The 12,753-nt window shown below is 43.0% G+C and overlaps 1 protein-coding gene across 1 annotated transcript in view; it reads left to right on the top strand.

The window, feature by feature from the left end:
• Positions 1-7,248: 7,248 nt before the first annotated feature.
• Positions 7,249-12,753, top strand: part of PRKAR2A (protein kinase cAMP-dependent type II regulatory subunit alpha) — a 59,394-nt gene continuing 53,889 nt past the window's right edge. Inside the window, exon 1 of the mRNA XM_064667357.1 lies at positions 7,249-7,654. Coding sequence (XP_064523427.1) covers positions 7,405-7,654 — 250 coding nt within the window. The 5' untranslated portion in view covers positions 7,249-7,404. The remainder of the gene's footprint in view (positions 7,655-12,753) is intronic.

The following is a 12,753-nucleotide window of genomic DNA, read 5'->3' as shown; positions in this document are numbered from 1 at the left end:
TCTTTAAAGATTTAGAGATAAATATTGCCAGCACGCTATGAAGATCTTCCAGTACGGACACTAGGTGTCAATGGAGAGACACTTCAAAGCAGCTGCAACAAAAGGCAGTGCCGTTGCATTCTCTAAAATCACATTCTTCTTTTCCTTTTTCTAATGCAACTCTTCTGGGCTGATAGCTTTGGTAATTAAAGTCCAAAAAAAATCCCTCAGGAGCAGCATGTACACGGAACACCCACCCAGTGTCCGATGCAGATGTGATTTAAGTCCTAGTTGAAGTCACCAAGCATTTTTCAGCTCTACAAACCAATCAGTTTTTTGCTGAGACTGACAAAGAGGGATCTGAACATGGTGAGATGGCTTTATAATCCTCTGGCTTAGATGCTGAGACCACCTGTTTCCTTGAATGAAGACATCCAGGATGCAGTCAAACAGCAAATACTTTTATAAAATTTAAGAATCTAAACTGAATTGGAAAAAACAGCCTAGAAGTAAGACGTTTCATGTCTCCCTTATCCTCCCCTGAGATGCAGAATCCTCTGTCAACATTTTTATAATGTACCCAAAGCACAGGATGTGAAGCATGACAGAAAAATGCAATACCAATTTCTTACTGACTTTCTCTGAAAACTAAAAACTGGTTAACTGAGCTTCATGCTGCGTTATGAGTTTAATTAAAACAAGTGCTAACAGCTGTAATAGGTCTCATAAAAGGGCTTTCAGAGAGAAATATAAAAATTTGGGGATTTAGTGGATAAAGCTTAGTTATTACTGTTGCAATTTACATTTAATACTGCAATTTTAACACTTGTAATTAGTTAATACAACATGCTGAGCTGGTAGAATGAGCCCCTCATGTATCACCCACTGTAGTACTGTCCCTTGTTTGTGTACAGCATTTCTGTGCATGGGGTGGATCTGTGGGTATTAAAGAGCAGGGCACTAACATTGGGAACAGACAGGAAGATGTGTTAATGGCTTCTTGTGGTGCCAATAAAAGAGGGCCAAAGAGCAAAGACGCTGTTACTCTTGTTTCAGCGAGGGATTGGGCACTGCAAGAGGAGGGAGAGATTGAGGCTCAGTCTGGAAGGAGGTTGAAGGTGCCCCACCGGGGGAGTTAAGCAAGATGGGGTGAGAGATAGGTTATGAATCTGGGGTAAAACCTCAGAAGTGAAGTTTTGGGAAGGGCAACAGTTATTTAACAAGCAGCTGGTGAAGATGTATGACAAATGGGCAAATGCCAAGTGTGAGAAATGTTTAATAACAGGCAACGGACAAAGGTGACAACAGAAGATGTGAAAACAGGAGCTGTAGCAACAGTGACAGAGCAATATGTGTCTGGGGAGTGGCAGGTTGGGATCCAGTAGAGAAATGCTCGTGACCTGAACTGTGTCAGGTGGAAATGTGAGAAGGTGGGGAGGGGACAAGGATCTACATACAGCAAAAGACAGTTCCAGATTTATGAGCAAAGGCTCAAGGAAGAAATGTCAGAGCTCTTGGTGTGACAAACACCTTAACTTCAACAAACTTGTGTTTGAACAGGTTCTGCTGGAAAACACAGACAGTAATTGATATTTTGGATTTAGATTAGTCTTTGAACAACTCACAGGGAGGTTAATTTTATTTCTTCTCCTAACACAAAACAATCTAAAAACCTTTAACCATTATTTAGTAGCAATGTCCATGAACTCTACTGCTGACAGAGCCATCCAGCAGGATCAGGGCTATCCAGTGAGTGACTGGCTACCGCAGGATGTGCACAAAGGTCTGTTTCCACCAGCTCCCTCTGCCCAGAATTCACACCAACCTCAGTGGAGAAGTTCTTCATGTAAAGTTTTCAGTGCTGGGGGCAGAAACTAAACTACAACCAAAATGAACCAACTGCTTAGCTCAGTCCTTATTTGAATATCCCCTGTTTGCACACCAAAGTGCTGTTGCTTAGGGCTTCTCTGATGTGGGAACCATAAACTCTACATCTGCTACGTAGTGTTGCTCAGGGTAGTTTAAACAACCTGGTCATCCCACACATCTTATGTCACAGGTACTACTTCTATCTAGATTCAAACATGTGCCATTTTACGTCATAAGTATGACACGACAGAGATATTTCTTTTTACATCTAGGTAACAGCTAGGACAAATGTTTTACAAAATCTGGCATTTTAAAGTTGATGTTTTCTACTGCCTGAAAAATTGTAATTGCTACCAACAGAATCAGTGTTTTCTGTGTTCATAAACTAAATTATGGCAATGAAAATGTGGACATTTATACAGGTGTTTCTCACAACTCAATACTTTGAAATTTATCAACAAATGCAGCAAAGTATCTTTCCAAGAATTATCCAAAATATTTTTGATGGACTAAAGGCAGTGTCAAGGTAACATATGTCAGCTTCAAAAAGCTTATTTTTTTCCTCTGGTCTTTGTACTATTGATAGACAGTCCTACATGATTTACTGAAATATACAGTACTCAAACTACTAACTCTATAGGCTAACAAAAATGCGTACTAAGTCTTGCTTACTGTCATAAGCAAACTGACTGGTTAGAGAACCAAAGTTTGGTTTCTGAAGTTTAGCACTTGCCTAGGAAGAAAACCAAAGAGAGACAGGAGAAGCAGTTTCATCTTGCACACTGTGTTGAAGGATCTCTGCATCCTGGTAGCTAAGCCTGGGATCACTTTGCTTTTTGTTACTATTTCTTTTGGTAAAATGAAAAATCCAGAAGGTTTGTGTACATTATGCACAAAGTTACATGATATTTATGGACATTTATAGCCACAGGAGAAAGCAGTGGGTAGAAAAACAAAGTTTGAATGTCAAACATAGAACACTTAAAATGTGAAACTATGCATGTTTTTTACAATGAGGGTGGTCAGTCACTGGAGAAGCAGAAAAAGTGAAGTGGGAATTTTTTCATCTCTTTATGTCTTAAAATGAAGATTGGATACATTCAGTTCACAATGATGTGGCAGCCAAAAAAAAAACCCAAGGAAAAGTGTCAGAGAAATAGTCAAAATAGTCAGCATCATTTTTCAGCTGTGTAAAACCAGCATGAGCCCACATTTTGGGATGTGGAGACCAGACCTGCACACAGTGCTCATGAAAGACACAGCAAAGTTGAGCAGGTACAGAAAGGAGGATTTAATGTGACTCTGGGGATGAAGCAGCTGCTTTTGGAGGAGAGACTGGTAGGACTGTAAGGCCTTTATTTTGAGAAGGCTGAAGCAGAAGGGCAAGAGCAGGATTTCACCTTGTTTGCAGAAGGCTCTGAACCTGCCTGTAGTGGTGTAATGGTGTGGGACCTGCCCAGCTTGAGGGGGCTTGCGTGTCTCCTACAACAACACACAACAGGCTCTACTCCAGGTAATTAATCCAATTCCCCTTAAACAAGAGATTGTGTTCACTAATACCAACCATCAGAATATTCAGTGTTTTCTTGCATTATCCTTGTACGGAATTTGAAGGCAAGTGTAATTAATCCAAGATGTACGTATGTTTATGTAGAGTCTGAGCTCTAGCTGGTGCTGACAAGTTTATGAGAAGTGAATTATTACTTGTTATAAAAGGATTTATTTTACTTTTTAAGGAGCCAGTCTGGAGGTTTAATCTGATTATTTTATCCCTGTGCAAGACTACACAGACTATTTTGCTTTTTCTGCTTGCAACTTGGCTGGTCCTGCCAGCAGGACAAGCACTGAAGCTCCATCACAGTTTCACTAAGGGTGCATCAAAGTCACACAGCACTGGGTAGGGCAGGCAGAGTGAAGGGAAGAGACCTCAATATTTGGGAGCACAGGCACGTGATAAATATGGGAATATTTTTCAAACATTAAGAAATTATTAGGAGAAAATGTGATACTGAAATACACATATTTTGATAGGAATGCTGTGGGGACCAACTTCATCAGCCACACAAGTCTTATCTAACTCCACAGTGGGTGCTGAATGTGCCATGAAGACAGTGGAAAGAAATTGCATTGGTCATGCTGCCTGAATGAAAAACGTTATTATAAAGGGGATCAAATTAAGGCTGCAAGTGCATTTCCTAATTTATTTTCTACCATTCTTTTAATGTGAATGCTTATTATAGTAATAATTAAAAAAGCTATGCAAATTCAGGGTGAAAGAAAGCGTATGATGAGCTCTATGTATGCGCAGCAGGCAGTATTACAATTAACTTGATCGCCGACAAGTTTCTCACATATTTGTGCCATCAGTTCTGATGCTCACAAAAAAAAAAAAGGTGTATAAAGAAAGAGGGTAAACTGTGGCGTAAATCAACTTGAAAATGTGCTTCACGTGACCTTGGATGCTTCTGATTTTGTCTGTTGACCTTCAGAGAAGGCTAAACACAGCTCTGCTCTTTACTTTCCTCTGAAGCTGATTAGCTCTGTGTGGACATATAAATATCAGAAGGCCAATACAATGCAGCTCTTCAGAGACTTAACACTATTTACCGGCAACACATTTTCTCAAATAAATAATCAGATTTATATCCACAGGCACAAATGAGAGAAAATTGCCAACAAATGCTAAAAGCTAATATAAGAGCTGACTGGTGCCAAAAAGCAGGCAATTTTTTGTCAGGTGGCTGGCTGTTGTGAAAGAGAGTGGGAAAGAAAAATCAGTGTATTCCCTTGGAATCAGACTTTCCTTCTCTTCCTCTGATGCTACTTGCCAGTGCTTTTTATTGGCATTTTGTTTTTCCATTTCTACAGCACTTTCTACCTTTCATTTTTACCTCCTCACCACCAGCAATGTCTTCAGCACCCAACTGGCAAAGGAAAGATCTCATCAGAAATCTTTATTTTGTAGGGGACTGACCAGATACAGTTTTATGGTTGATCAGATCCTTTTCCCTGTATCAGTTATGTCAGTATTTAAAGAAGGTACATTGAACAGTGAAATGTGCTCTTATATTGTTTGAGACCACCAGACAGATAATACTGTAGGAGTGGCAAATGAAAAATCAGTGTCAATTATCTTTTGAAAAAGGGGCTACAGCAACTGCTATTCCTGCTGTAGAAAAGAATAAAAATTAAGAGAAATGGCTTTATACAAAATATTTGGATAAACTGGTGAGGTGTGGCAAATCTACCTCCTGTGCATTTTAAAAATTTGTTAATTTTGTATGGATACAAGATGTAATCTTACTCCACATAAAAATATGGGACCTGTATTACAGCGAACACCTTTTAAGTGCCATGAGATTTCCAACTGGCACCCCTTGCTGAGAATAAAGTAAAAGCACTGGATGGGTGTTCTGGGATCCACTGCTGTGCCCTCCACGCAGCAGCCATGAACAGGATATCTTTGTATGAGAGTGTGGTGAGAACCATCTGGATAAGCAAGGGGACCCTGGCACATGAGCAAACAAAACCAAAACACAGTACACTGCCTCAGCCAATTCTGGGCTTCTAAGTGAAATTTTTTATTTTGAGCACAAGTCGATTTCTGCTCTTTTATTGTTGAAACAGAAGAAGAATTAAATAAAAATATTTACACTGACAACGCGCAGCGGTGTCACTAAGCCAACATCCGTATTCCCCTTGACTCATGTTTGTACAGGACTGTTTTCTCCCAAGACAAGGTTTCCAGCAACGTCAAACCTTAAAGGCCGATGGCTCCACGCCACACAGCCCGTTGCCTTCCCCTGGGCATCTGCCAAACACACAGATAACAGGTTTTGTACAATGAAGACAAGCAAAAATCTGAATAAAGCACATCCAACAACATACAAAAGGGTACCTCCAAAGCTCACACATATAAGCAATCGTGAGAGGGTGGGGAGGTGTTGGCACAGGTTGTCCAAAGAAGCTTTGGATGCCCCATTCCTGGAAGCGTTCAAGGCCAGGCTGGACAATGCTTGGAGCAATCTGGTCTAGTGGAATGTGTCCCTGCCCATGGAACCAGATGATCTTTAGGGTTCCTTCTAACCCAAACCGTTCTATGATTCTGTGTTTCAATTTCTCTGAAATTCTTCATCTTTAATGGTTTATTATTAAGCAGATCAGAGCTATTGCCACAATTTCACAAATGATGTCATTATGGCTCTATTCAGGTGTGAAGAGCTGCATGCTCCTTCTCTTGTGCTCACTTCTTTTAAGAATTGTTCTTTAATGACTTAATTCTGACAAGAAACTAGAGGGGTGGGAGGTCCTAAATCAAACTGCTACCGAGAATTAGATTGAAATTTAGATTGGGTCTGACCAAGGTCAAAGAAAAACAACTTCTCCTGCTCCTGGGGGACCTTTTAAACACCCTGACAGGCATCTTGAGGAAAGAAAACCTCTGTCCTTGGCACTGGTGAGGTCACACCTCGAGTCCTGTGTCCAGTTCTGGGCCTCACTTCAAGAAGGATATTGAGGTGCTGAAGTGAGTCCAGAGAAGGGCAAGGGAGCTGAGGAAGGGTCTGGAGCACAAGTCCTATGAGGAGCAGCTGAGGAGCTGGGGTTGTTTAGCCTGGAGAAAAGGAGGCTCAGGGGAGACTTTATCAGTCTGTACAGCTCCCTGAAAGGCGGCTGTAGCCAGGTGGGGATTGGCCTCTTCTTCCAGGCGACTGGCAACGAGATGAGAGGACATGGCCTAAGGCTGTGCCAGGGGATGTTTAGGTTGGACATTAGGAAGAAATTCTTCACAGAAAGGGTGATTAGACATTGGAATGGGCTGCCCAGGGAGGTGGTGGAGTCACCGTCCCTGTAGGTGCTTAAGAAAAGACTGGACGTGGCACTCAGTGCCATGGTCTAGTTGACATGGTGGTGTTTGAGGTTGCACTCGATGATCTCAGAGGTCTTTCCCAACCGAACTGATTCTGTGATTCTGACAAGAAATGAGAGAACGAGGCCACAGATGAGAAATAAGAGAAAAATAACGAGGAGGTAGCGACGGCCAGGGCCTCCTTGCCCGGTAACCGAGCCGACCTCCCCCCGTTCCCTTATCCCGCCGCCAGCTTTGGTCCAAACGCTTCCCGACACGGCACAAACCGAGCCCGAATCCCGTGACCGGGGGAGGGTGTTAACGGCGCGGGCAGAACCGTTTTCCAAAGAGCTGAACCATCTGCACGCGCTGCCAGCGCCGTCCCCGGGCCCCACGCCCGGTGCCCGTTCCCCCGTCCCGGTTCCCGTCCCATTCCCGGTCCCGGGGCCGCTCCCGCGGTGACGCACGCGCCCCCCCCGCCCCTCGCGCACGCGCGGCCGCTGCCCCGCGCCCGCTCCCGCGCCCGCTCCGCGCCTGCGCGGCGGGGGCCGCTCCCGCCCCGCCCCTCCCGTCCGCGCCCCGCGCTCGTGTGACCGGAGCGGCGGGAGTCGGTCCGCGCCCGCCGCGGAGGCCCCGAGCCCGCACTCACACCGCCGCCCGCGGACGGGGCAGGGGAGGGAGGCCAGGCGGCCTCCCGGGCGCCCGGCACCATGAGCATCGAGATCCCGCCGGGCCTCACCGAGCTGCTGCAGGGCTACACGGTGGAGGTGCTGCGGCACCGGCCGTCCGACCTGCTGGGCTTCGCCGCCGACTACTTCGCCCGCCTGCGGGATGCCCGCGACCAGGAGGCGGGCGGCGGCCGCAGGGTGGTCAGTTTCGACGGGGAGCCCATGCAGACCGAGTCCAACGGCGACGAGGAGCCCGAGCGCGGCGACGAGGACTCGGACTCCGACTTCGAGCGTAAGTGCGGGCGCCGCCGCCGAGGCGGAGCCGGGGGCGCGGGGTCGCGCCCGGGGGATGCAGCCCCGGGGCCGGCGGCCGCCTCCCCTCCCCGCTCGGTGCTTTGCCCCGGCCGCCGCCGCCCGAGCAGAGCCGGAGGGAGGCAGGGATTGAATGGGGGAGAGGCTCCGCCGCCGCCCGGGCCCCGCGGTAACACCGCTCCCGCCCCGCGGGTCCCCGCGGAGCCCCCGCCCGAGCCTCGGGGAGCCCCGACCCTCTGGCCGGAGCCCCTTTCCCGGGGCGTCCGGGGCTGCCCCGGGCGGCCGAGCAGCCGTGGGGTCTGACCGGGGACCGCCGGGGAGCGAGCGCGCTGCCAAGCATGTGATAGGGAAGATCATGTGTTATTGTGCAACCTCTCCTGTACTTATTCTTGCGTTTCTGTCTTTAAATCGTTGTGGACGAGTGTAGGTTTGTTTTTTTTTTTTCCCCCCACTGAAGCTGGGGTTGTTTATTGCCGCTGTTGAGCTTTTAAAGTGGTTATTATAAAGCAGCGAAATAACTTTCGCTATTTCGCGACGTATTAAAATTCCTGTAAGCCACCTGTATGTTCCTCTTTATGCTGTCACTCTCTAAGATAGATAAGATCCTTAACCTGAGCTGAATGAAACGCCACTTATGATACTTCCATTTTTATTCTGTCAGAACGTACTGAGTGTGTTGTGCTATGCAGAGCATTTGTCATTTGGGGTGTAATTGAGCTTCAGTGCAAAAAGTTATTTAAAATGTTTGTGAATGGTGGTACTTGGCACACCCAGAATTTTGGACCTGAAATCACTGAATGCTCTTTTGGTATTAGAAAGTAGTTTAAGGGGAAGGGAAAGGTGTGAAAAAGCGTGCTTTTCCTAAACTTTCAGTGCCCTCGATTTGAGGTCTTGTGCCCTTGACCTATAACGGGAGTAAAGGTTTCTGGCTTTTATTGATAGAGGATCCCCTGCTAGACCAATTAGTGGATGTCACCTTGTGAATGAAGTGTGCTCTTAATGCCTATTCTCTGGTTAACAGTTTTAGAAAAACAGGAAGAAATTAAGCTATAGAACAAGTAATTGTTTTTATTAAGGAAGCGTTGAGACACTGGCTGGTTTTTTTTTGCAGCCCTTTTAGACTGGCTACTTTACAAAGTGAAACATACTTTCAGTTCTTGAAAATAGACAACCTAAACAAGACATGGAATATGCGACAGGGCAAGAGTGAAACGTGCAGTCAGAATGAATTAAAAAGCAGTTTGCAATTACTGTCTGTATTTGAATTTTTATTTTTTCTAATGAGAGAAAAGTTCTGTTTAGGGCATGAAGAAGAAAAGATGAAAGGTGAAGGGTAAAGAGGTGGGCACTGGCAGTGATTGAGTTGAAGTTAATGGCATGTTCAAGTATGAGCACAGATTTATGGAAATTACAAGTGATTTTTTTTGTTCTGCAACCAAGTCAGCAATGTCTTCAAACATCTCTAAATATAAAAAAGGTATAGTTTCTTGTAGAATGTATTATTTTAAAATTAAGCTCCAGATTAGAAAAATTGCAGTAAGTAATTGGATGTAATTTTTAAAAATGTTCAATATCTTTGTATATAATGTTTTCCTTTAAAAAAAAAAAGGAACCTAAACACAAAAAGCCCCAAAAAACCCAACCGAAACAAAACCTTTCCACCAGAACTGTTAATGTCTTTGAATGCACCTTTGCTATTTAGTGATCAATTTACCTAGTTTTAGGGTTTGAAATAACCTTCTTCAGGGAAGTAAGTGTAAAATTTTCCTGATGAATGTTGCAAGTACAGCTGGAAGGATCCTCTGAAGTTAAATGTTTTCAAAGAAAAATTTAAAAATATGATGGTGGCAAACAGCTTTTAAAATACAGCTTTACATGGTGAGGCTGTCCACAACAGAAGGGTGGTTCCTTTGCTTCAAGTTTCTGCTTATCATCTTTCTATCTTAGTCAAAGAGAAAATTAAATTAGGAAGGCACGGCAGTGTCACTTGTTGTAGGCAGAGCCCTTTAGGCAAGTGGCACTGCCTGTAATGCTGTCTTGCTTATCTGGAAGCCCATGCTGTTTCCTCCTTGTGGTTTCCAAGACCTGGGGCAGGAGCAGTGCCATGTTCTCTTCAGCTGCAGGCGAGGATCCCTCTCTAGGGTCAGGGAAATGATCCTTTCTTGCATTGTTCAGCAGTGTGGGTGACAGTCAACCATGGCTGTGTGTTTGTTATTTAGGGTTCTGTTGTAACTGTTGTCGTGTAAGGCTCTAAAAATGAGAAAGTGTTAAGTCAGAGGTTCTGATATCTCTGATGACTGTTATAGATAGGAGCTGTGCCTTGCTGTGGAAGACTAGATCCTGTGTGCTCACACACTGCTTAGTGTTTAAAGGACACTTGGAAACAGAGAAAAACACACAGTGAGAGACTCAGCTAACTGGACAGACCTGAGTACTGTTTATTAAGATTGCAGTTTTTCATCTTGGACAACTTAGGGCAGACAATTAATTTCACTGTGTTTTCCTAGGTTAATGCCTTCTTACCTTAGAGTTGCTGAGATAGGTCAAATGGATGTTTTAAACACATTTCCAAGGCTGTTTTTAAATATAAACATGAAACTGAGCAATTGTTTTTGTAAGTTATTATGCTAAGGAAACTTGAAGCTAGTTTAAGTATATACCCCTATTGTATATGTTGGGAGTAGGGAAGATGTCTGCAGAAATAATGTGCTTGTCTTAATGTGTCTCCTTCTTATACAGCATTAAATCTGAGCATGTCACTAGGCTGCACCTGCATGCTTAGAGTGAGAACATTTTAGATAAGTTATGTGAGGGTTTTTTGTATGCTTTGAGAGAGTATGGTAATAGAAGCAAGAATAACTCAAAGTCAAAAGGAGCTCTTGGCCTTTGGTGTAAATCATGTGGCAAATGTCTTCATGTACTCATAGCGACACCAGTGGTTCCTTTGCTGCCATAATAGCACTCCATCCAGGTGGTAAAAGTCACTGAAACAAACTAGACTACAAAAAAGACTTGTATTTTCTTGTCATGCTTAAGAAATTACTTCCAGGTTTATGTTCATTCTCTGATTCCTCCGGAGTTTCATCCTTCATTTTAATTGTTTTTGTATATGTGATCAAAGGACATCAGGATGTGGCTGTTCAGCAGAGTGGATTGTAAGGAATGTGTGGAAATGAAATGATGATAGTTGTGGGGGAACCTCCAGAGACATTTATTCACTGGGCTGTGGCAGAGAATTTTTACATTTGAATCTTTCCTCAGAACCTTTAGTTCATTGGTATAACTGCAAAATTGACAAGTTGATAGAGTTGGGAAAGGTGCAAAGTGACAGCTTCAAAAATCAGGTTGAGGACGTAGCCAAGGATGGATATGTATTCTGAAAGTGTGTCCTTGACCATGACACTTGTACTTTTAACAAAGAGGCTCTGAAGGGATGTGTTAAGACTGTGAAATTAAAGACACAGAAATGGTCTGTTCACTGTTTGAGTCATGGCTTTGGGAAACCTGTCGGGGAGGACACCTGAAGGAAGGCAGGGAACTCTCCTTCCCTGTCTATTGAGGCAGTTGCACAAAGGTGCAAAGTGCTGCACCATTAACTTTCTGTTTTGTCTCCTTGTTTGTAATAGTAAAAACAACTGTCTTTGTTCTTGAAGGTATTAAATATAACAGTGAAACTAAAATATTTTTGGGATTATATACTAGCTTGAGTAACTCAGGTGTTTCAACTAATCACAAGTATTTTAGTGCAAATCAAATTTTTCCTTCCCAGGATTTCACCTTGATATTGAAGGAAAGATTATGTGCTTTTTAGCTGCTCCCTGAGCAAAAGAGAACCCTTCTTAATATTTAGCTTTTGAGATAATCCTCTTCAGTATGCTCTGTTTTTGTGAAGGGAAGTGGTGCATATGAATCTGGATGGACAGGTGAAAAGATCCTTTAGTTCTGCACTGAGCTGCTCAATTAAAATTCAGAGATTTGCTAAATGTCATCTTTAAAACATCAACAGGATATCTGAGCAGAAGGGAGTAGGGAGATGCTCTTTTACATTGTTAGATCTTGAATGTGATATAGAATAAGAGTTCAGTCTGCCTTTGAAATATTTATTTTTTTAATTGTTAAGAGAAGAGCTTAATATTAAATTAAACCTGTTTCAGATTGCTTATCTTCTTATTCTTAAGCGTCATTTGCTTATGATTTCTTTTTCTGTACTGGGCTGATACATCCTGTGGAATTCCTAAGGAGTTACTCCTTTACATCAATCACAAAGCATTTATGCTCTGCCTGCATCAATTCACAAGTCATGCATAACTCCTTCCTGTTTTCTTGAAATGAAAATTTCAAGAAAATGAAAATTTTCATAATAAAATGAAACTTATTGAGAGATAGGAGTTGGATGATATTAAGAATTTTGCAGTATAGGATAAGAAGAATAGTGGTCCTTCTGAACAATGCTGTTCAAGCTTTCAGACGTAATTTGGATTCATGTGTTGCTGTGAGATACTATCAGCTTTAAAATGAAAGTACTTTTAACTTTTTAGTAGTGCTTTCACCTACCTACTTCCTACATAACTGTTAATTTACTGGGAATAAAGCTAAGTAGCTCTCTTCTCCCTCTTTTTTTTTAGTTTTTTTTTTTTTTTTCCCATAACATTAAAAGAGCCTTTCTGTGCATTGGGGGTTTTGTACAGAATAATTGCATTGTATGATGCAAATCCAGTCCAAAGAGGAGCTACTCTATTTAAAGTCTAGGTAGCACAGTGAGCACTCTCATAATCTGATGATTACTAGTTCTGCATCTTTTTTTTTTAATAATATTTGTAACAAAGCTGTTCTGTGCTCTGCTTTAGTAGTCTCTAGATTTTTAGGGAGATGGAGGAAAAAGCTATAGATCAATGATGGGCTTGTCAGTGCTGGGTTAATGATTGGACTCAGTGATCTTTGATCAGTGATCTTTTCCAACCTAAACAATTCTGTGATCTGACTGTATTAAACCTTTGAATTTGGTACACAAAGAAATAAATACACATGCTTGCTTTATGTTTTAAAAGGTTGTATGTGTAAGCAAGCCTAGCAACCTGA

The sequence above is a fragment of the Pseudopipra pipra genome, chromosome 11, assembly GCF_036250125.1.
Source record: "Pseudopipra pipra isolate bDixPip1 chromosome 11, bDixPip1.hap1, whole genome shotgun sequence".
Classification (NCBI taxonomy): domain Eukaryota; kingdom Metazoa; phylum Chordata; class Aves; order Passeriformes; family Pipridae; genus Pseudopipra; species Pseudopipra pipra.
This window is presented reverse-complemented; position numbering and strand designations above follow the sequence as displayed.